The sequence below is a fragment of the Cydia pomonella genome, chromosome 5 (assembly GCF_033807575.1).
Source record: "Cydia pomonella isolate Wapato2018A chromosome 5, ilCydPomo1, whole genome shotgun sequence".
Taxonomy (NCBI): Eukaryota; Metazoa; Arthropoda; class Insecta; order Lepidoptera; family Tortricidae; genus Cydia; species Cydia pomonella.
Genome location: NC_084707.1, coordinates 17,735,309 through 17,760,945, shown reverse-complemented (window position 1 = coordinate 17,760,945; position 25,637 = coordinate 17,735,309). Strand labels below are relative to the sequence as shown.

The window sequence follows — 25,637 nt, the reverse complement described above, 5'->3', positions numbered from 1 at the left end:
CGCCCCGACACCGCGCAGCCCGGGAACACGGTGTCACAGCTGGGGCACACCGCTTACAGCGGCGCGTGGCACATGGGGCAGGAGTGTCGCAGCACGAGCTCGTGCTGCTGCGCGCGCGCGGCGCCGCCAGCGCTCGCCCCGACACCGCGCAGCCCGGGAACACGGTGTCACAGCTGGGGCACACCGCTTACAGCGGCGCGTGGCACATGGGGCAGGAGTGTCGCAGCACGAGCTCGTGCTGCTGCGCGCGCGCGGCGCCGCCAGCGCTCGCCCCGACACCGCGCAGCCCGGGAACACGGTGTCACAGCTGGGGCACACCGCTTACAGCGGCGCGTGGCACATGGGGCAGGAGTGTCGCAGCACGAGCTCGTGCTGCTGCGCGCGCGCGGCGCCGCCAGCGCTCGCCCCGACACCGCGCAGCCCGGGAACACGGTGTCACAGCTGGGGCACACCGCTTACAGCGGCGCGTGGCACATGGGGCAGGAGTGTCGCAGCACGAGCTCGTGCTGCTGCGCGCGCGCGCCGCACGCGCCGCACGCCCACACGGCGCGCGGCGCCGCCAGCGCTCGCCCCGACACCGCGCAGCCCGGGAACACGGTGTCACAGCTGGGGCACACCGCTTACAGCGGCGCGTGGCACATGGGGCAGGAGTGTCGCAGCACGAGCTCGTGCTGCTGCGCGCGCGCGCCGCACGCGCCGCACGCCCACACGGCGCGCGGCGCCGCCAGCGCTCGCCCCGACACCGCGCAGCCCGGGAACACGGTGTCACAGCTGGGGCACACCGCTTTCCTGGAAACAGCAAGGTGATGACACATGACAAGATGGTTAATGTAGTACATACTAGACACGCTATCGAGAACAACTTGTGTCGCCATTTTCGGCGTTTGACGTCTGTCACTAAGCTTAAGAATAATAGCTATCCAAAGGCGAAACTGTTATGACAACGGTTCATTTTCTGCCTAAATACGCGGGACTGTAAAGCATCTAGATAAAATGTATTTATTTCCGTTAAAGTGTAATGATATTTTTTACTTATGTGACACTGGTTATATTAAGATTTATAAAAATATTCATAAAACCCTTTCTATTTGACTCTCGTACTGGTAGCAATTGTGATCAAATCACGCTTGTAACATAATATATTCTTTAAATATAATAAAAACACTTCAATAAATTACAAGATAACAATTAATATATCATTCTTATGTATATATTCTGCAAACAATAAGGTAGATTCGGACCCGGGTACGTCCTTAATCTACGTCCACAAGAGAGGTATGGGCATTGTGAATGTCATCTTGCTTTGTGTGGTAGGGCACAGCACAGCGGATGTCATTCCAGATCTAGAGCAGAGCCCAACTGGGGAAATACCTCCACCTTACAGAAAACCGCAGCCAAATAACACTAGACCCTACTCATAGTATTGTGTTCCTGCCGGTGAGTAAGGTTGCCAAAGCTCAACGAGGGAGGGAGGAGTGTTAGGGTCGACAACGCGCATGTAACTCCTATGGAGTTGCAGGCGTACATAGGCTACGGAGACGTAGTAAAAAAAAAAGATTATCATCAGTACCTCAGTGTTACATCTGCGAAAGGTAGTCTATGCGCCAAAGAAAATGGCGTACCACCGCGAGTATTTAAAGTGGCATTTCAAAATAATCTAAATGAGCTTAAAACAAGAGCTTTTTCGCAGTGGATTGTTATTATCGCGCTTTTATTACGTTTCTAGATATTATTATAATACATTTTCCTAAGGCATAAAGGCATTTGTAATTTTTATTATTTTTTAAAGTTTCATCTCAAGTGGCATCTCGTCAGTAGTCAGAGTCGTACTGAAGGCCTACCGCGAACCACGTTCGACGTGTTGCCTCCCTGGCACTTATGTACGAATTTACAAGTGCGACAGATAGGAAACACGTCGAACGTGATTTGCGGTAGGCCTTCTGAACGCAATGAAGTGAGGTGCGGAATCATTTTGTTTGAGATGCAGACTCTAGTACTATACCTCAATGGCGTAATATGCAGTGCGTGCCGTACGAGTCACACGGTCATTCGTGCTAGCAGTTATTTGCACTAACAACAAGTTTTTTATTTTTACGCATGTCACAACGATAAGAAAACTAAAACCACGGTTATTATATTGATGACTTACCATTCGGGTATGGCGGCGTTACAATTTGGGCAGTCGATTTTATTTCCTTTTACATCCTTAGGTTTACATCTCGTAAAAATTTCAATTGCCAACTTTTCGAAGTTGTCGGGCTGTAAAAAACAATGATTGATTTATTAAAAGTTTACTATTTAAGCTAGTGCACTATTCTTTTTTCATGGTAGACTTTCAGAGAAAAAAAGTAAAAAGTAGTTATATATCAAGTAGATTAATTAAATTGATTCGTTTACGATTAGATTATTACAGACAGATACAGGAACAAAGAAAAGAGAGAGAATTGAAAATAATGATATAGTAAAGTCTTTACTTTTTGAACTTAGCTCGTCAAAAGAATCTATTTAATATTGTATTTAAAACCGCAAAAGGTGTTTGTACTATCCAGCAGCAGTAGCATCTATCTGGAGTGCCACGCGCCCTTTGAACGCGTGTCGCTGTCGATCACCCGCTACATCTGATTGTTCATTGAAAACCATAGAATTGATATTTGATAAACATTGTACATTGTATAGATCTTTTGAAAGGAAAGGAATGAAAATAAATGTGAGCAAGACGAAAGTAATGGTATTTGAAAAGGGAGAAAGTACGACAAACTGTGAAGTTTTGATTGGTCAAGAAAGAGTTGAACAAGTGAAAGAGTTTGTGTATCTGGGAACCTTGTTCACTAGGTACGGTAAACATGATGAAGACATTGAAAGGAGAGTGAATGCTGGAAATCGTGTGAATGGGGCACTCAACGCTTTTATGAGCAGCCAGAAGGTGTCGCAAAAAGCACGGTTGGCTGTGCATAGAGGGGTGTTGGTGCCTACACTTATGCATGGTAGCGAAAGTTGGGTATGGCAGAAGAAACATCAGAGTCAAGTGAATGCAGTGGAAATGAGAGCGTTGAGAAGTGTATGTGGTGTAAAATTACAAGATAGAATTAGGAACAGTGTGAGAAGGGAAAAGTGTGGACTGAACAAAAAAGCACATTTGGCGATTTCTCCTCTTCACTGTGTTTGTTAAGTAAATTAAATTTTCAAAACAAATTTTTGTCAAGTTCCGAGTTCTGACGATGGGGTCCATGAGGAATCGAGGGAACTCTTCAAATATGAAAGGCATTCATATGGTGAGCTTTGTATTTTCTTTGACAAATTAAGCATTTACATTTAAATAAGTGACATTTGATGAAGTGGAACTGCTGATGATGATCAGAATGGAACTCTTCAACGACGCATAGTACACGTTTAGCGATTTCTCCTCTTCGCTGTGTTTGTTAAGTAAATTAGATTTTCAAGATAAACTTTTGTCAAGTTCGAGATCTGACGATGAGGTCCATGAGGAATCGAGTGAACTCTTCAAATATGAAAGGCATGCATATAGTGATTTTTGTATTTTCTTTAACAAATCAAGCATTTACATTTAAAAAAGTGACATTTGATGAAGTGGAACTGCTGATGATGATCAGAATGGTACTCTTCAACGACGCATAGTACACGTTTGGCGATTTGTCCTCTTCGCCGTGTTTGTTAAACAATATTGAAATTAGAAATCTAACTTGAAAATTCAAGACAATTTTTTTTTAAGTTCGAGTTCTGACGATGGGGTCCATGAGGACTCGAGGGAACTCCTCAAATGTTCAAGGCATATATATAGTGATCTTAGTATTTTCATTAACAAATCAAGTATTTACATTTGTAGAAGTGACATTTGATAAAGTGGAACTGCTGATGATGAACAGAACGGAACTCTTCGATGATGTATAGTTCACGTTTGGCCATTTGTTCTCTTTGTCCAACAGTTAGGTTTTCAAGGCACATTTTTATATTTCTATCCTATTTAGTTTTTTTAATAATTATCTGGTGTTTTATTTCATGCATGGTGTGAAATAATTTATCTTAAATACAGTCAAATACCCTATTGCGGGTATCTTACCAGTAAACCATATGGTAAATCTGAAATGTGTCAAGGTGGGTGCAGTGGCAAAAAAAAACATCTTACTTCCTTTTCTACATAATTAGGCGTAGAACGCTGTCTTTTTAATTTCATTATATGAAATCTAAAATCAACAATAATCGTTCTTTCACCGGTCTCCCTCAATGAAGTCGGTTTTTTTTCTTAAAAATTATATGGTACTGTGATGGTTGGAAACCTTCAGTCTCGTGGTAGATAACTGGCAACGATTATTTGAATTCAGAACTATCGCCCTGCTGAAGGAATAAAGATCTGCAGGCGATTCATTCTGAAGGTGGCAAGCAACAACGATAGACGATATTTATGTTGTTAGTTTGAATAAAAAATAGAATTAAATATTTTCAGAAATCTACCTCGAGCGTTTACATTCCTCACCTCATAGACCGTATCTCATTACAAGACCTGTTCGTCGTTTGAAAAACAATATTGAATAGATTCTTTTGACGAGCTGAGTTCAGAACGAAAGACTTATACAGTATACTCACATCGATTGCTTCGAGTTTAATGAATGCCTTCGAACATAATTCAAACGCTCTCGCTTCGACTGCTATCGATGCTATTGTGCACCATACCTGAAGACAGAAAATCAGAGCACATCAGCATATATAAATTACGTCCTTGTAAATTAATTCGTTAACTATGTACCTAGGTACAGTAGGTACTTACCATTTAGCATACCTAGAATCTGCAAATAAATGTATACCTACATTCAAGTAGTTGGTTTATTTATCCGACTGTAACTTATCCAATTGTTATTAATTTATCATTATAGACTAAAATTATTAATGTGCAACTTCAAACAAGTAAATGTGGTGAAACCTGTGCGATGTGCGTGTCATTTCGCTGAGGTCAGTTGGTTCTACTTGTACGAGTCGTGCGAACGCGTCATATGACTTCGTGCTCCTTGCCCTTTTATTGACTTGACGTTATACTAATATATCTCTTATGTATAATTTCATTGACTAATTAGGTTTGCCAGTTCCTAGTATTGAATGAAGACAATACAAAGGTACCTTCGTACCTACAATTAGCAGAATTAGATAAGTAACCGCTTGAGGTGGTCAATATTACACGCTGAAGTAACAATAAACCTAATAATAAAGTTGTGTTCTGATTATTTAGAATGCCTCGTTCTTAGCAAAGCTCCTTTTTCTGTCCCTGAGCATTCCTAATCAAGTCAGGACCTTGTGCTATAGCGCGCTTTAATGCCATCTCAAACTAGGGGTGCGTCGCGCCCGGGCAGCAGCATCGTGCGTGTCTTTTGACCTGACATTTATCTATAGGTAATGCAAGTGATCGACGACGGCGTGGAAATGCGGCGTCGGAGCACGGAGGCCGCGCTAAAGCACGCTTCGCTGCCGTTTGAAACCAGCGTTACACCGCGTCTAAATCGCCCTCCAACATACTTGTTCATCTATAGGTGCTGCGCGGGATGCAAGTCATCTACGAAGGTGTGTAAATGCGGTGTCGGAGCATGGAGGCCGGGCCAAAGTGCGCTCCGCTGCCATTTGGAACCAGCGTTACACCGCGTCTAAATCGCCCTCCATCATACTTGTTTATCTGTAGGTGCTGCGCGGGATGCAAGTCATCTACGAAGGTGTGTAAATGCGGTGTCGGAGCATGGAGGCCGGGCCAAAGCGCGCTCCGCTGCCATTTGGAACCAGCGTTACAGCGCGTCTAAATCGCCCTCCATCATACTTGTTTATCTGTAGGTGCTGCGCGGGATGCAAGTCATCTACGAAGGTGTGTAAATGCGGTGTCGGAGCATGGAGGCCGGGCCAAAGCGCGCTCCGCTGCGATTTGGAACCAGCGTTACAGCGCGTCTAAATGGGCCGCCATCCTACCTGTAGGTGCTGCTCGGGATGCAAGTCGTCGACGACGGCGTGCAGGCGGGCGGCCGCGCGCACGGCGGCGTCGGCGCGCGGCGGGCGGGCCAGCGCGCGCTCCGCCGCCATCTCCAGCCAGTGCTGCGCGGCGCCCAGGCGGAAGCTTCGCAAGGCTTCCCGCCCCTTTGCTCCGTCTGATTTAACGTAAACCACTATTTAGTACGTAGTACTGACTTTACACGGATGGAAATCTTGTTCAATTAACGTATTTACCACCAAATGTGAAACTTCTGATAAGTTACTTATCATACAAGCATGGGACCATGGGCAACTTTGTACAAAACCCAACAGATATGAGAGTTAGGTCATTAGATAGGTAGTCCACCACACGGTCAGCGCGGCGAATGGTTTGCCGCGCTCGCAGCGGTGCGCGAACATAGGGTAGCAATTAATTTACTTACTTGGACTCTATTGCCTAGTTAATAAGGGTGATGACATTTTGATTAAAATACAAATATCTTAGTTCTGCAATGGAATTCCGCTATGTGCCTATAGAACGAAATGAGTAGGTAAATAGAGATAGTGGTGGACTAATGGGTCAGCGCGGCGAATGATGAACTCTATTAGTCCACCACAGGGTCAGCGCGGCGAATGGTTTGCCGCCCTAGCATCGATGCGCGAATATCTACCCTGCAGCAGTTAATTTACTTACTTGGACTCTATTGCCTAGTTAATAAGAATGATGAATTAATAAGAATGAGAAAGCTGACCTGTTCGCTTCTCTTTTCGCTAAGAATTCACGTCTTGACTCAGCCGGTAAACTTCCACCCGTGCTTCCTCAAATGAATATTTCCATGAGGGATGTTCATATACATCAAAAGGAAGTCCTCAAAATACTGCGAACGTTAGACGTGAATAAAGCCAGCGGTCCCGACGGAATCCCTGCTATTGTCTTGCGAAACTGTGCAGCCGAGTTGTCCCCAATCTTAACACGCCTATACCGCCTGTCGCTCGAAACTGGCGTAGTACCCTCGTGTTGGAAGCTTGCAAACGTGCAACCCGTGCCCAAAAAAGGTAGTCGTTCAGACCCAGCCAATTACCGACCAATCTCGGTCACCTCCATACTCTGCAAGATTATGGAGCGTGTACTGAATAAGCGGCTCCTAACACACCTAGAGGATAACGATTTACTCAGCGACTCTCAGTATGGCTTCCGCGAGGGTCGTTCGACTGGAGATCTTCTGGTGCATGCTACCCATCTTTGGAGCGAGGCAATTGAGAGGCACGGTGAAGCCCTTGCGGTATCTCTCGATGTCTCTAAAGCATTCGACCGGGTCTGGCATGCAAGTTTGGTGAGCAAGCTTCCAGCATATGGGATACCAGCCGGCCTGTGCAACTGGATTGAGAATTTCCTGAGTGAACGTTCCATCCGGGTGGTGTTAGATGGCTACACATCTGACCAATGGGCTATTAATGCCGGTGTTCCTCAGGGCTCTGTTCTGTCCGCGACCTTATTTCTGCTGCATATCAACGACATGCTAGTCCCAGATACTTTTGGGTATGCCGATGACAGCACTGTCGTGGACAGATATCTCTCCAATGCTCGGGCCAAAAAAGAGGAAGTCCAATCTAATCGACAGGCTATGGTAGACCGTCTGAATTTGACACTTAAGGTAGTATCCGATTGGGGCGACGCAAACCTGGTCAAATTCAACGCTACCAAAACACAGGCGTGTCTGTTCTCTGCGAAACGGAGTCCTTTCGACCTGACTCCGACTTTCCGGGATGTATCCGTACCGATATCCAACCATCTCCAGCTACTTGGCACAAGTATCTCATCTAACCTGAGCTTCGGGGCGTATATTGAATCTCTGGCTAAATCTGCAGCTAGACGATTAGGCGTCCTTTCTAAGGTCAAGCAGTACTTCACACCGGAGCAGCTTCTTCAGCTTTACATGGCTCAAGTCCGGTCGTGTATGGAGTATTGTTGTCACCTTTGGGATGGATCCGCCAAGTATCAGCTAGCCACCCTAGATTCCATAGACAAACGCGCTAGGAAGCTTATTGGGGATGCGAGATTGGTAGAGGCTAGACTGCAGAGCCTAGAACACCGTAGAAAGGTAGCCTGTTTATCGGTATTCTACAGGATACATTTCGGGGAGTGTGCGATGGGATTACATACTCTTATCCCCCCATCTCCGTTCTGCCACCGTGGGACTAGACGCGGACTTGCGTTTCACCCTTACGTCGTTACTTTACCACTGATTCGCACTAAACGCTACGCATCCAGCTTTATCATGCGTACGGCTAAGGAGTGGAATTCACTTCCTGCAAATCTATTCCCAGTCCACTATAACTTGGACCTTTTTAAATCGAGAGTGAATAGACATCTTTTAGGTAAGCATGTTCCATCCTAGACTACATCGGCACTTTCCATCAGGTGAGATTGTGGTCAAATGCTTACCTTTTCGGAATAAAAAAAATAAATAAATAAATAAATGACATTTTGACTAAAATACAAATATCTCAGTTCTGCAATGCAATTCCGCTTGGTGCCTAATGCCTATAGAACGAAATGAAGTACATAGAAATACCTATCTAATCACCTTATTCTCAACTCTGTTGGTTTTTAGACCTTTATGACGCATAGTCCTTTTAACGATGATTGCCATTGAAGACCGGTTGAGTGCAACTACTAGATAGATCTAGCAAGATCTATTTCAGTAATTGGACCATTGTCAATACTTTGTGAGAAATAGGGATGAAGGGGGTGGCGTCCGACTAAGGGTTGCAGAAATAACACACGTCCGTTCGTTACAGTATTTAATCGAGACAAAGAAATCTAGTGCTACCCACTTATATATTAGGTAATATATTTGGCTAAGTACCCACATTCATCACACTTTGTAGTTATTATTTACTTACCCACAGAGTTCTGAGTGTACAGGTGTCCTGCTAGGATGTATAATTTCTTTATGCGGGATGGAGACACGCATTTTGATGCCTCAATGTTAGCAAGCTAAAACATAAATAAAAATTGTTGAAGAAAAACGTCCTTATTATTTTACAAGTTGGCGGTAATGGTAAAGTACCTGAAATGCCATGGCCGCAGCTTGTAACATGCGACCTGTCTCCTTTAGCTGCATAATTCCTTGAATGGAAGGTGTTTCATTGATGATGTCACCCATCTCGTCCATGTTCGTTTTCATGGGTGCATCCTGAAAAAAAAAACAGTTACCTAACGTATTTAATTATATCTCGGATGAAACTAATATGTACCCTAAAAACCAATACATACTTTGATTATTGGTAATTGAACTTATGTGGTATCATACTACTGGATATTCCGACACCGTACATGAAAGTGTGCTGTGCAGTACAGTTCACGCACGCTTCCTATGGAGTTTAACCCCTTTTATAACTGAGATATGAGACGGGTTCTACGAAATCGTCTTTTATGTGTAGATAGCTGTAAAATGAACTGAAAAAACCAAAACTTGTTCCAAACCTTAGGTTGCCTAGGCAAGCCAGTGAACAGCTTCGACAGGGCTTCGTTGTCCTCGAGCGCCATGTAACATTTCTTCAACCCTTCCGTGTTATTGGACATCGTGTAATACTCGAGAGCTCCGGTCCTGTTGGTAATCATTTAGAGAATGTAATTTAAGGTTTAGAGTTTTGAGACAGTTAATATCCCTGACTGACAAAAATATTTTCATCTGTTACAGTGTAAGTAAAAATATAGGCACAGTTGACCTCAAAGATACGCTTACATTTTTCGCCTTATTAGAAAGGAGTAAGGTGCAAAAGTGTAAATATGCCTTTGACGTCGACTGTAGGTACAAATAAAGCGATAAGGTCACTTTTTAGTGACAGTTTCCTTTCAGGAAGTCACCCATAGTGCCCAAAGATTTCAATGACTTATTAACAGATTACAGTGCGAGTCCACAAGTTCGTCTCACTTGAGCTCTTGCTGTGGCTCGGTTTCGATGCCCTCGACGGTTTTCATATACAATTATACCAGAGTTACAACATAATTTCAAATTCAAAGCACGATATTTCTAGACATCGCAACTCTTCCAACAATAAAATGAAGAGTCAGCCGGAACTACTGACCAATTTATTTTATTAAACTTTAAACTAAACTAACTAACTGCTTTGGCTCAGCGATCCAAAAAGAATCTTGGCCTCCGAAACGAGAGAACGCCACTTTATTAAACTTTATTACACAAAATATATACAACAATGTACAAATGGCGGACTTAATTCGAAATAGCATTCTCTACCAGTCAACTATAGGGCCAAACAGAGACACTTACAATTGGTGCAGAGAGAGAGAAAAAAGTCAATGAATTAAAAAGAAAAGCAAACTAATATACTTATAAACTAAACAACATATACAAACATATAAATACAAAACATATAAATATAAATACAAACATATTATAAATATAACACACACATACATACATATATATACACATACATACTATAAATATAATATTGATGAATATGATTTGAAATCGCGTTTTACCAATTCTGTCGGTCTATATAGTAGTCGCCGATGTTGCTGTAGGCCTGCTTGACTTGCGCGTCCGTGGTGCTCGCGGATTGCTTGAGCAACTCGACCACGCGGAACCAGTGGCCGAGGCGCTTCCGGAGTGCTATGGCCAAGTCTCTGGGGGAAATTAAATATGGTAGACTAGTTATTTGATTTGAAGCCAATTTTCTACTTTTCTGCTCAGTATTTTCTTAAAAAATATATACCTACGTATAGTCTGAGTTAAATCTTAGATCTAAGTTGATAAAGTATTGTTGGTGGTAGATTCTATAACCATCACATGTAATACATGTTTGAATAACATACAATTTCGATGAAGCAGCATCATTACGAGCTCCTAACACGAGCAATTGTTAATTTTTCAATGTCAACATAGCCTATCAATAACATAGTAATTCTAAGTAACTTTAATTTACTATACGAAGTGGGTCACACATTGAAGTTAGTGACTATATATGTTAGTAAGTTAACTATACGTCATACCGCAGAAAATTCATTTACTTTACGTTAAGTACCACCTCTAGAATGTTTAGTTTAATAGCTTTACTAAAGGGCATTGGCAGGGCAACGAAATTTCTATGTCTTTGCACATACAGGATGTAACAACAATAGTGGGGATCCATTTAAGGGCATATTCGGTATTGTGTTTTGATTAGAAAAAGAAAAAAAAAATTTGAAACAAAAAAAAATGTTTTTCTATGGGGCATGTCGTCCAAGTCGGCGAAGCCTCTATACAAAAGCCAAAAAATGTTTTTTCTACTTTTTCCTAATCAGAACACAATACCGAATACGCTCTCAAACGGACCTCCACTCTTTTTGTTACATTCTGTATGTGCAAAGACAGAAATTTCGGTGCCTTGCCCTCTAGTAAAGCTATTAAACGAAACATTGGGGAGGTGGTACTTACCTCCTATCTTCATCGTGGTATATCTTTTCAGCTGCATCAAAGTCTTTAAAGTAAGTTAGTATTTCTGCCTTCTTCAGCGCGTTCGAATGCAGCGCGTTCAGTCGTGAGACGAATCTAATTCCCGCGTAGTCGTTACGCCGTACGAAAGCCGCCTCCGCCGTCTCCAAAGCTGACTCCGTTTCTAAGTTTTTTAATGCTGCTTCAGCTAATAGTAACCTGAAGGAAAAGAATAAACTTTTATTTGGTATCGCATTAAGATTTTATAGTTGAGTATAGTAGAGCACGCTATAGTAAACCTTATTGGAAGGTGTGAATGTTCATTATAAACCGTATCCCGTTAGGTCTGTGTCTGTGTGTTGTGGCGTTAAATAAATGTATTTTCTTTCTTTCTAATGTGGCGCGCAAAATGCAAAATCATCGTAGTTGATTTATTTTTCAGATATTATAATAATGTAGAGAAAAAAAGATTTTTCTCTACTCGACGCATTACTTGTTGGTTAAGGGGCCCAATTTAACTCGACAGTGACAGGTAATGGCATGTATGGTATGTTACCAGCATGTTACACATAAAAATGGTACACTACTTCTGTTATAACTCCACCACGTTCTTACTCCTATCCTTTAACAAAACAGTTGAAACCACTCGTAAATCGATCGAAGTCATAAACTACAAAATCGCCGTGGAAAAGCTACTCGATAAGCACCTAGAAGCTTTATTATCTAGCACTGATCCAAACTATATTATAAACCAATTAATTAACAACCTAAATGAATCACTCAATGAAAGTAAAACGGTTAAATCTTTACCTAGAGGTCGTAGAATAATTAAACCGTGGATCACACCGGGTATTCTGCGCTGCATCAAAAACAGGAACAAAATGCAGATGAAACTTAGATCTGAACCGGAAAATGAGACACTGAGGGTTACGTTCAAAAGGTACCGAAATTTTACAACAAATTTAATTAAAAAACTAAAACGCACATACGAACGTCAGTTATTGGAACAAAACAAGAAAAACTCTAAAGCTTTATGGTCTACTATCAAGAGTATTACTAACTTCAAGGGAAATAAAAGTGACAACTCCGAACTTCTAAAACACAAACCTGACCCAAAGGATGCGATAAACCACGTTAATAATTTCTTCACAAACATTGGAAAACAACTAGCATCTGAGATTGCTGGCTCTGGTTTTGTTTCAACAACTGACACTAGCTCTATACAAAATCACTCATTGCCCTCATCTTTTGTCCTACTTGAAACTGACCCCCACGAGGTGGAAAATATCCTCACGTCCCTTAAGTCTGATAGCGCGACGGGCACTGATGGTGTGCCTACAAGGTTTCTTAAACTTTGCAAATCCATTATAGCCCCAATACTCAGCCACCTAACAAATTTATGTTTCGCCCAGGGTGTTTTCCCTAAACCTCTAAAGAAATCTTTAGTCACACCTGTCTACAAGAGTGGTGAGAGAACTGAACCAAACAACTACAGGCCGATTTCGGTTCTTACTACCGTATCTAAAATAATAGAAAAATTGATTAATATTAGACTCGTTAACTACCTCAATAAATTTCAACTTTTATCGAAATTCCAATTTGGGTTCAGACAGGGGACATCGACAGAAGACGCTATCCTTCACCTAACTACTAGGGTAACTAAAGATGTTGATAATGGAAATAAATGCCTAGCTGTCTTTCTCGATCTTAAAAAAGCTTTCGACACGGTATCTCTCCCCACCCTTGTAAAAAAGCTCGAGCGATAGATACACACACACACACGCACACGCACACGCACACGCACACGCACACGCACACACACACACACACACACACACACTCTTAGCTTGCAATTTTGTTACTTAGTTCTTTAGTTTTAGTTCTTAAGATACTCAATGTAACATAGTTATACTCAAATCATATTAAAATGTTCTAATTAGTTACCAATTGGAAGAGCGAGACTTTCTGACACAGGTTCTATATACCTACTAGAAGGTCTCAACCCCTTGTATTATTGTATCATTTTATATTGAATGAAATAAATTTATTATTATTATTAAAATTTATTATTATTATTATTATAAATCTCTATATCCACAGCTCAATTACCAAATACTATACAAGAATGGCCTTATACAGCAAATGTAGATATATGGTAGCGATGACAGTCATATTGTACAGTAGCTTTTGTAATTTTCTCAAATGGGTTATGTGCCGGTCCAAGCTTTTTATACATAGCGCCAGTGCCGTTTCCTGTCAATCCTAGCAAGTATCCCTTTAAGCCAAATCCCATTTTAAAAAACTAGACAGGAGAAGCCTACGCTGGAGCCACTTATTTAACCCATATTGCCGCCGCCCAGGGTTACTGTTACTGACGCCAACGCAATTCAGTTCAAACAAAAAGTACATATTTTGTAAGCAAATACATTAGTGTAAACATACCATAACTGCGGGTGTGGGTTATCCTTAATGAAGTTCTCGGCTTCCTTCAAGCCGACCTTCTCGATGAGCTGCCGAGTGTCTCTCAGGGACTTGACTTCTACTCGCACGATGTGTTGCGGCGTGCATTTATCTGTAATACCGTCAAGTAGCGCTGTTGTGATCTCCAGCTCCTGAAAAGTTGAATTAGGCAGGTATATTAATTAAAATTGGAGGCATTTAATTTTGACAAATCACAATAGTTTGGAAATCAAGTACTATAATATTATTTACATGACCAATATTTTGCTTGGTAATCTCGGAGGAAACGTATATATGTACGTTTACGTAGTCTAAAAGCTATAGGGACCGTGCGCGTTGGAGGGTCTGCCATCTTGTGGCCTGAATCGGAACCATAAACATGCACATGTACACGTCACGTGTTTTCATGTGCATAGTAGGTTCTGCCATCTTGTGGGCTACATCGGAACAAAAAACATCACATTTACGCCTCGCGCCAAAAATCTGACGGCTCCTGTGCTGCCTCCTACAGTTCATGCACGTTCCCTATCACCGGCCCACACGTCCTACACCTACATTTACCTTGAATGTGCACAGATAGCCTTGCAAGCCTTCTAGCCGTAGCCAGCGTTTATGGGTTGTCGCTGCCCCACACGTGCTATACCTATATGGTTACCTTGAATGTGCACAAATAGCCCTGCATCGCGAGCGGCTCTTCGAGCTCCGTGTCGCGCATGACATACAGGCGCGCCTTTTCAGCCACGGCTAGCATCTGTGGGTTGTCACTCGCCCACAGGGCGCTCCACACGTCTTTGCGTAGCGCCTGTCCTACGCTGATGTTATTGGCCATGTCGGTGTCGAGGAGGTATAATGAACCGGGTTGGTCTATTACGTAGAATTTGCTGAAAATTGAGAACGATCCAAAATAAAGTCAAGCTTGTCAGATGGGAGCTTTAACCTTTACTTTCCCACTGATACGATATCAGGTCAACAGAAATAATCGAAATGAAATGATAAATTTAAAATTTCAAGGTCGTTTATTGATTAGCAAGTTTTTGTCATCCTTATGCCTTGATCACACGTACCGAGTAAACGGGGAGACAGTAAAATGTTTCTCGGCCGAGACAGTGATGTAAGCGAGTAACTGTTCACACATGTTTTGAAATTAGGACAGTCAGTTATATGACGCGCGCGGCGATGTGCCCATGTGACGACCGAATGGCGAGTCAGTGCGCGTTCAGACCTGCCGAGCGAGCGAGCGAGACAGTGCGGGGAAGCGGGAGGGTGGGCACTCGGCATAGCAGATAGAACGTCCACCGAACTACTGACTCACCGCTTCGTTCGCCCGAGTGCTCGGCCGAGCACTCGGCGCTATGTTTATACGCACCGAGTACTCGGCCGAGAGCACTGTCTCGCCCGTTTACTCGGTACGTGTGATCAAGGCACACAAGGCACACATGACCACGACCGTGAGTTATGACATAAAATTAAATTTCATCGAAATTATCCTTCATTAGTTCATACTAAATGGTTAGGCAAATCCTAATGGCAAATACTAAATGGTTAGGCATATCCTCTGCTTGTGGACCTCTGATAAATATTACAAATAAACGAATCTTTTGTCGTAAAATGTCTCGTACGATTCACATAAATTCAAAGTCAGCACAGCACCAATCTGTACACGCGCTACCTACTGGCCGAGTCCATTGGCGCAGTCATTGAAATATGGATTGTAATTACTGTATAGAAAATTTACATTTCCTCAACTCAAGTAAAACGCTGTTTAATAGGATTCATTTTAGCTTAGACTTAGTAAACGTACCTGGAATTAGAATTAAGTCCCAATTTGTACGGTCTCGAGTTCATATTGATCGAAGTAATCTTCTTGAAATTCACAAGTGAGAAGAAGAGAATAGTGCCAGAATCTCTACCGACCAGCAGGTGACTGTCGGAGCAAGTTATACAGCAAATGGTATCGTCTTGGTAACTGATGTCTCCTGCTGATACCGGCGTCCCGTCGGCGCGAAATAAATGTTCTGTGCTTCCTGCAAACGTACTTATGGTTATAAACCAGATTGCGGTTTATATGTAATTTCCTTCCGCGAAAGCTTCAACTGTGGAACAAACTACCTGTTAAGGTTTTCTCAAGGGGTCACAATAGGTTTTTTTTTAAACTCGATTTATAGTTTTCGAGTGGACCGGCAATGCGAATGTAGCACCTCTGCAGATGAAGGTGTTCATATAGGGTACGTTTACTGCTTACCGTCAGGCAGGTCGTATGCTAGTTTGTCAGCGAAACTTTAAAAAGTAAATTCGTTCAGAAATTTCTGATTTTACCTTATTGCTATACAGGTTATTTTTTTGCCGTCAGCCAAATATTACGTAGGCTGAGCACCTTTTAATAACTATTGTTGGCCATTTTGGCTCTCCCATAGAAAATATCGACATTCGAATCATCCGATCAGCCAAAATGTATAAAACAGCCGTAGGAATGAGAGTTGTTTTTAAGGTTCCGTAGCCAAATGGCAAAAAATAGAACCCTTATAGATTCGTCATGTCCGTTTATGACACAGCCCCTTTTTTCCGAAACTATAAGAACTATACTCTTCAAACTTGGTGAGTAGATGTATTGTATGAACCGCATTAAGATTTTCACAGAAAAAAAAAAATAAAAAAACAAAAAAAAAATGTGGGGTTCCCCATACTATGGATAGGTCTTCAAAAATAATATTGAGGTTTCCAATAAAAAAGAATTCTAAACTGAATAGTTTGCGCGAGAGACACTTCCAAAGTGGTAAAATGTGTCGTCGTCGTCCCCCCCCCCCTGTAACTTCTAAAATAAGAGAATGATAAAACTAAAAAATATATATGATATACATTACCATGCAAACTTCCACAGAAAATTGATTTGAACGAGATCTAGTAAGTAGTTTTTTTTTAATACGTCATAAATGGTACGGAACCCTTCATGGGCGAGTCCGACTCGCACTTGGCAGCTTTTTTTTTTTTTTTAATTGAACGAAACAAAACAAATGCACCTGTGATCATATTTTATCGACCTTAATAAATACTATATATAGAACCGTTAAAAATAATGTGCAAGCTTACTTGGTCTAGCCGGCGTAGAAAACTTCCAGACCAGGAATGATTCTTTCGACGCCGCAACCACCGTCGCTTTGCTGTTGATAGCCACGTACACCATGGGTATACTTACAGCCTTAGCTAAAAAAAGAAACCATTTTGAATAATATAAGCAGAGGAAAGTAAATCAACAACACAAACAAAAAACTTAAGTAGTATAATTTGTGTTTAAACGCTTTAGGCTATTGGCTAATTTTGAGAGCTACGTACAAAACTTTGTTGACGGAGCTCTTAAGCAAAACAGTTTTGAATGATTCACGATTCACGGTTGAAGTTTCACTAGACGTATATCGACCGAGATATGGACCGTGACTACCTTTTGTATTATTTGCGAGCTCCCGATATTTCGACGCAGTTACATGCGTCCTGCTGTGTTGTTGATTTGAATATCGGGAGCTCGAAAAATAATACAAAAGGTAATCGCGGTCAATATCCCGATCGAAACAAGCCCAATTAAGCAAGACAAACCGTCACATTGGATCCCCTGCTGATTGGAGATAATCAGCATATTGAGTGTGGCGATAACACAGTACTCATCCGTGCCGCACATGTCTATCACGTCCGGAATGTGGTTCACCCACGACTGTAACAATAAAATACCCACTTAAAAAACAAAAAATATTTAATAAGTTTCGATTTAATTTGTATGGATTTCCGCAAAGTAACGCCTGATTCTATTCATTACCCGTGTTAACCTCAAACTGTCGCAAGAAACCATTTAATTCTCCAATAACTCAATTTCGTATTTCTTGGTAGGTTTTTGTTTGTGGGTTGCTACTATTGCCAAAGAGAATTTGAAACAGAGGTGGATTGTCAAAGAAAATCTACACATGATTAAAACTTTTAGAACGCCATTTGATGTTGATCCTTATTCTTTCACTGATATGATTTGTGTTAATTTTGTTAAATATCACAAAGTGGCGCCATCTTACCGGGCATCGTTTCGAGCGTTAGCGCCATAACCTTTAGCCGATGCCCGGTAAGATGGCGCCATTAACACATATCAGTGATAGAATAAGGATCAAAGTCAAATGGCGTTCTAAAAGTTTTAATCATGTGTCGAAAATTGGCAGTAAATTTACTGTGGCTACAAAGATTTCTTTGACAGTCCACCACTATTTCAAATTCCCTTTGCTATTGCTAAATACATGAATTCTTTCTCGCGTAAATGATAGCTTTCACATACAGTCCAGCCACTTAGTAAAAAAATTGACCTGCATAAAATGCATATTGTCTTCATTTGTTCTATTAAAATGTTCATATAACTTAATTCCATTTCATACCAATGTCAGCAATATAATTATTACTGATAGTGTCTGCATGAACAGCATTACCTAGATTTGATTTTCTACTTTAACAAAACCAGAATAATGTCTATTATTCGAATACACCGCCCGCCCAATGTAGGCCTCAAAGTCTCTTACAAATCGTAGTGTAGACGTGCCTCGGCTGCAACGGCGCGCTCAGGCGAGGCTAACGCGCGCGCCGTTTCGGCCAAGGCACGTCTACAATAACCGGTTTGTGCGCCAGGAAATTGCATCACACGTATGCTCGCTCTGTGTGGACTCGCCTATTTAGGCATCTTGATATTATTGACCATTAAAATACTTCTATTATTTTATCTAAATGGTTTCTATTAATATTGAGGAAGGTAGATGGTTATCGCGTGGCTGGAATATAAATAAATGAATACCTACCTGTAAGGTAACTGTATCCCAGAAAGTAACCGTTTCCGTGCCAGACACGTACGCCAGCGTGTTCCCGTAGAACGCGTACTTGTGGTCGGGCTTCACGTTGGCGAAGTAGATGAACGAGTCGATGGCGATAGCGAGACGCAGGGACCGCTTCTCCCAGGATAGGGAGCGCATCGCTCCGCCGGGGACTCGCAATGTCCGAATATGCTGCAACAGTAAAGGAAGGTAATAGGTACCTGAGTGAATAGTACATTACGATACAAGTGCGAAAAATAAGAAATTCGAAACGAGTCGCGATAAATTAAAACACGACCGAAGGGAGTGTTTTAAATCGACACGAGTTGCGAATTACCTATTCGCACATGTATCGTACAACGTTTTACAGTACATATGGCCCTTTAAATGTTCGACACAGTAACGTAATATGCTACTTCTCGCACTAGTGCTATAAAGTAGCCCCATATGTACTGTAAAATATTTTTATCTACACACATATCATAAACCCTCTATGATGCTTTCAAAATCCGTAAATAATGGCCAACATTACGATAAACTGTTTTGTTACAACAAATTTCTTATCTGTGATGATGTTGTAATTGCTTCATATATGGAAGGTAGAGGTAAGGAATAAAATCTCCATGTACCAAAAAGTGACCATCAAAAAACCTTAAATAGGTAGCGCTACAATACCTAGAATACTTTAAAAAAAAAATCATAGACAGCAAACTTCACTCCGTCAATAACGCCTAGGTTCTTAGCTACTCTAGCGCTACTATGAAGGATTTGGAACTATTATTTATAGCTGACAGCTGGACACTTTTGAAACAGTTCTGCCTGTGGAGATTTCATTCCTTACCTCTACCTTCCATAGCTTCATAACTACATCAAAATAGATTTGGTTATGACTTCAAATTTGGAACATCTCTGAAAAAAAAAAAGCAATTCCATTTGACCTCTATTCTAATATCAGTCGAGATGCCTTTTTGTTCGAAATGAAATGTGAATTGCATACAATTTTGACATATCTTACATGTTAGTTTGTATCAAATGATACTGAAATAGGCCCCCGACACTAGTTTGTCTCTGAATTTAAAAAAAACTACGAATGCGTGACATGCGTGATTTTTTTTTTCATTTGCCGCCATTTGACGTACAGTTTATCTATTAATTAGTTTTAAGTATAAAATAAATATGTTTTGTTGTTTTTAAAGTAACTATAGCAAAAGTTTCGTGTAAAATGAGCGATAAAAATGTTTCGGTGATGCCACGACATGTCCGCGAGTTCCGCCAAGAGAGCAACGATGCCCTGTTATTTGGGTTAGTGAATATTTCATAAAAAGTTTATAATATGTGCATTAAAACACTCGTGTGAACCTATTGAGAAACTCACTTCGTTCGTTTCTTAAGCCCACACTCCTGTCTTTTAATGCCTTTTATTATGTAGCAGTCACATAAACTACTATAATGCTCGCGGCTCACATCACTGGCCTTGGGTGTTATAGCACTTATAGCAGAGTTCGAAATACCCCCGATACGGTAAATTTGTCCGTTATTCCTTTATTTCATGTACATTTAATTAGTAGAAGATTCTGCTCAAAATAATTTGGTATGGGTTTGCACATAGTTATTTGTTACTGATAGAAACGTCCGTTAAAATAGTGTAAGTCTTGCGCTCCGTAGTACTACGTATACTTATTGGAAATATTTGCCACTGTCGAATAAAATTCGGTAGCTCAGAGCCGTGGATCGGCGCCTCAAACCATTTTGAATATCGTCCAAGGCAGTAATAGGCCAGGTAACGAATGCTCAAAAAAAATATAGAGGGAAATGCTTGTAACACAATTTCTGACTTCGTAACATTGTTTAGACTAGGTAGGAGGTGAACTTATTAAAAGTCCCAGCCATAGACGCAAAGTTTTCAAGATATACGCGGACAGCCGAAAAATGAGATCTTCAACCCCCCCCCCCCTCTCTTCCCCCCCCCCCCCCCCTACGGCTCTATACCTCTATACCCTCGTGTTGCTTGGCCTTTGATCTTATACGATTTTCTTATTTTAAGATTTTAAGATTTAGAAATCATCAAGATAAATATATAAGTAGTCTTACCTCTCCATAGGCGCTGAAAAATTGTACCACATTCGTCTGGTCCGACGTACACCCGGCGGCCGCCAACACAGTTCCATTGTGGTTCCAATGGCAGTCAATGGCCATCATGTTGGTTTCTACTACTATGCTATCTGAAAACAGTTTTATTTTATTTATGTAGCTTATTTTATTTAATCGACACATCAAATATCCATAAAGAAAAACCGGAGGTTATTATTACCTAATCTTATGTGCTGATCGAGAGACAACCCTAGTGTTCAAGACATTTCACAAGTTCAAGAAACTTGCGCAGCTAGAATATATTGTTGACTGCTGTAGCCAGTCTTTCTCCGGGATAACAAATGCGTTGTCAAGCTCGTAACACCAAAGGTAATTTTTTTAATTTTAATATGCAATTGCATTCCGTTTTAGTTCATTTTTTACGGAGTAAACGGGTTGGTAATCTGATCGAGAGCCAAAACTACGTAAAGCTAAACCACCACCTGGCCAGATCTCAACAAGCATGCATCAGTGGCGTACCGTGAAGTAATCTAGCCGTAGGCGAAACCACATCTGCGAGGCCCTTTCCAATGTGTATTCTCAAGGTATTAAAAAGGTTGGCTTTGGCGTGGCGTGGCGTGGGCGAGGGCCCCATTCGCCCACACTTTGCTACGCCACTGACAAGCATTCCACCACTATTCTATTAGAAAAAGCCGTAACCGATAAATGTTTTCAAACGCCATTATTAAGATACCTTCTTCCACGCAACTTTTCATCAGCAATATAATTCCACTTTTGTAACATATCATCAACACTGGTCGGTTGGGCGGCGCCTTGCCGGCATACCAATCCATTGCGACCACCTCCATCGATCCTGTCACACCATTTATGGCAACTGGCATCTACAAAAAATAAATACAGATGGTATTTTTCAATTTATTAAAATTCGTTCTTGTGAGGCACGTTATGCGGTCTCCACATAGAATGCGGATCTCCACGCCGCCAGAAGTGCGAGCGGGACATCACTATGTATTTAGCGTGCATAGCGCTGTCTCGCTTCTACATAGGAGCGGCGTGCGGATCCGTATCAGTGTGATAACCGCGTAAAGCGTTATCAAACGGTATGTTATTATGAGAAAAAAATTGATATGCCTTCATTTACACGGTGCGAAAACTCGCATGCGAGTTGACTGTGGTATATTATCGGTCGGCCGGTTGTAACCTAAATAGTCCGCAATGTAACTAAAATCGCATGCAAGTTCGCGTGCCGTCTAAATCAGCCCTAATTATAGAACCGACAATGGTGACTTGGCTAAAATTATTTATTGATTTTCAATGTTATGTCTTTACGCATGAAGTTGATCTTTCTAAACATAGGTTGCATTTGATAAGTTCAATATAGAAATGCATATAGCACTGAAGACAATGAGGTAATTTTCTTCTTACGAAGTACCACTAATTACTACTAAGCTAGTGCAATAAAGGGTTGATGTTTAATTGTTCATTATACATAATTATTTATTATTACAATAAAAAATATTTGTTGAAATTTGAACTTTAGTTATCAATAAAGTTTAGTTGTCAATAAAGATCATATCCGCGATATATGGCTTCGTATGCAGTAAAGATTTAAAGGTAATATGTGCGATTTTTTTTTTTATATTATAAGACAATATTACACAAATTGACTAAGTCCCACAGTAAGCGCAATAAGGCTACCCGGGACAATCAGCTTCATAGGCAGGGTCACTACCCACTAGGCCAGACTGGTCGTCGAATTAAATAATTTGACACAGAAAGACATTGTGAAATTATATGCATAGGGTAAAGGTTTATAGACATTGGCATACTGTTAAATTTCCTTGGTCATCATACAACTGCAGCTCTCCACCAACCAGAGCAAACAGCAACTGAGTGTTGTCTGGAGACCACTGCACAGCAGTAAGGCCGGGCCCTTTTATGTCTTTACCCCACACTCGCGACCCATCCACAGATCCAACAATGACAGCACCTAGAAAAGGAGAGAAATTCTTGGCTTAAGCAAAGAATTCTTATAAAAAGCTCTTAAAACCCTAGTTTTAGTTTGTATATTCTATTATATCTCCTTGTATCTAGTTTATTTATTGAATAAATGTATTTTTTTGGGCAACATACCATCCTCATAGGCAATACATATCTTTTGCCCATCAGAGCCCCAAGCCATACTTGAGACAGTAGATTTATTTCTGTTATTTATCATTTCTTCATACCAGGAACCCTTTAAGAACAAGAAAAGATTATAAATAGAATTAGAAAAATGCTTATTAACCTAAAGCTCATCGTCCTGGCTATAGTAGGGAGACTTGGTCTCCTAAATTATAAAGCTATATTAAATTTAAAATAGATCTAAATTACCTATTCTAACTCTGTAATGTTATTAAAATCAAAACATTATAGTGATTGGTTCCTTTTAGGACAGATATTTATCATTTATTGGCAATTAATTATGAATTTATAATTTAGGTGACCAAGTCTCCCCTAGGATCAAGTCTCAATTACCTACTTATTAATTTTTATGTTTAAATAATTTTCAATTGGAACACAGTTACATTACAAAACAAAATCAACTCTATTTCCAACACTAAAGGTTCAAATGTCACTAGCAAATTTTGGATTTTTATTTGTATGGAGGATTATACCTTAGGAGGATAATACCATAATGATTGATGTTGTGAACAGAGCTTAGCTGATAATATCCTTAAAGGCACTGTTAACCCTTTATACATTCAGATTTCATATGGCAATAAAATTACAACCCAATAGCATGATATTTTTGTATATTTTTTCTTATGCAGAATTTTTAGGAATTCAAGGAAGTGATAAGGCTTCAATCATGTTTTTTTTTAATCTTGACTATTAAAAGGTGACTTTCAAAGACATGGTTGGTTAACAGGGTTGCTGTTAGTACAAATTAAGTTTCTAACTTTTTTCCAATAAACATTTATTTGGACATAAAGCTGTTCATTGTTATATCTACCTTATACAACATCCAGACAATGATGACTCCATGTTCATCACTTGTAGTCAGTTTCTGGTACACCTCATTCCAAATAGCCACACGCAATTGGCCAGTGTGCCCTTCCAGACTCAAATTCATAGAGAGATTTCCTCCACCACCTGTAACATTTTAATTGATACATTTTATTAACAATAATAGTATCTAGAAAGTATTTATGGCAAGTTTGGTAAATTAGATTCTAACATTAGTCAACCATAAATTACACAAAATAATTATATTAATGTCTGTACTAATTGGAATAATCTAAATATTTTTCATGACTCTGCAATTCCAAGATTTGTAGGTTTTAACAATTTATACAACCATAATTATATGTTGCATGCTTATTCTAGGATAACACAATGAAAAAAAATTACCAGACTCTAATTTTAAAACTTTTAGCATTCCTTCTTCCCCGCCCACTGCAATATAGCCTGAGGAATGATTCCATGATATACAAGTGACATTTGACTGCTTGGGAATGGCAATCTGAAAATATAGTTTTTATCAATAAGTAGGTCCATAAACATGTTTTCAACCTATGTAGCTGAGTATGAGCAACCTGCATCTAACAGCAATGTGATTGTGATTTGTTGTCATTTTTTAGTATATAATGCAAATATATAATATATAATTGTAGTGGCATTCAGTGGAAACTGGGCAAAAATTAATAAACAACTGATTTGCAAATAGCAGATTATTCAACTCAATGATTGGTCGATTCCCAAGCGATTATGTCATTTAAATTTCAAATTTGATTAATTGAAATAAAATCAAAATTCCAATAACTCAAAAACAAAAAAATGATTTATTTGTTAAACATAGGTTTGTACAACAGTAAAGTATCACTATGCTTCGCCAGTTAACTGAAATCCAAAAAGGTGTTTAAGGTAAGGGTAGGTTAAGGTATTTTTACTTATGGGTGACAGCGAAGGAGACACCATAGGTGTTAAAATACATAAGCTGTTTTATATTGAATTCCATATTTAGAGATGTCCCATCCATCACACTTCTAATACACATTATTTCTAATGATAAGAGAAAAAACATTTTATTACTTTTTTCAATAGTTTCAAGTATAAAATGATTATTTGGTTTTATGACTGTATAATATTTAATACAAATACTGTAGCAGTTCGGAAGAAATAAAACATAGTATAAGTAAAAAAAAAACAAAATATCCCACCCGTCACAATGGAATGTCCCTTATAATGGTTTAAGTGTTTCATTGCTGATAAGATAATATTGGTTTTTTTAAATATGCATTTAGGTAAATTGGGCTGTTTACACTTTTCCAAATTTTATTAAACCATTCTTTACGTAGAATGCAAATTGCTGAAGTCTCGTCTCCATAGTAACCTAAAGAATAACAAAAAGAAGTACCTTTTTACTCATATATATGAACATGTTGTAGACTGTTTTATGCACAAACGGGAGGTAAACGTATTTATTTTAATTAATAAACATTTACTACTCTAGTTGTAGTAATTCAAGTAAAATATTCGATAACTTTTCAAAGTGTTCATACAGCAACAAAGTTCGCATCATATAATAAAAACAGAGATACGGAAGAATTCCTGTGAATTAAGTTTTCAGTATATATCGAATTGCTTCTATATATTTCACGTTTTCATTGAAAACTTTTATTTTAAATAACGAAAAAATACTGCAATAACTACGTAAGTTCGTAAGTTCGGTACGTTTTAACTGTTTTGACAGTTTTGACAGTGACAGTAATGAAAGCGTCTGTTAAAGGTACGTTCACATACAACAAAGAATGTTGTACATCAGACTCACTCGGATCACTAGATGATCCGGCAGTGTAAGATCCGCTGA

The 25,637-nt window shown here is 40.1% G+C and overlaps 1 protein-coding gene across 1 annotated transcript; it reads right to left on the bottom strand.

The window, feature by feature from the left end:
- Nucleotides 1–479: 479 nt before the first annotated feature.
- Nucleotides 480–25,477, bottom strand: LOC133517920 (WD repeat-containing protein 35-like). Its single transcript, XM_061851402.1, has 22 exons — nt 25,185–25,477; nt 24,179–24,290; nt 23,781–23,920; nt 22,919–23,021; nt 22,615–22,775; nt 21,519–21,666; nt 20,786–20,916; nt 18,683–18,886; nt 17,454–17,568; nt 16,953–17,066; nt 15,667–15,889; nt 14,521–14,746; nt 13,848–14,017; nt 11,409–11,624; nt 10,475–10,618; nt 9,452–9,575; nt 9,036–9,161; nt 8,869–8,962; nt 5,962–6,137; nt 4,603–4,689; nt 2,150–2,259; nt 480–789 (listed from the first exon to the last, which is right to left on the bottom strand). The coding sequence occupies exons 1-22, from the start codon at nt 25,206–25,208 to the stop codon at nt 621–623; spliced, it is 3,117 nt and encodes a 1,038-aa protein (XP_061707386.1). The 5' UTR covers nt 25,209–25,477; the 3' UTR covers nt 480–620.
- Between the last annotated feature and the right edge of the window lie 160 nt (nt 25,478–25,637).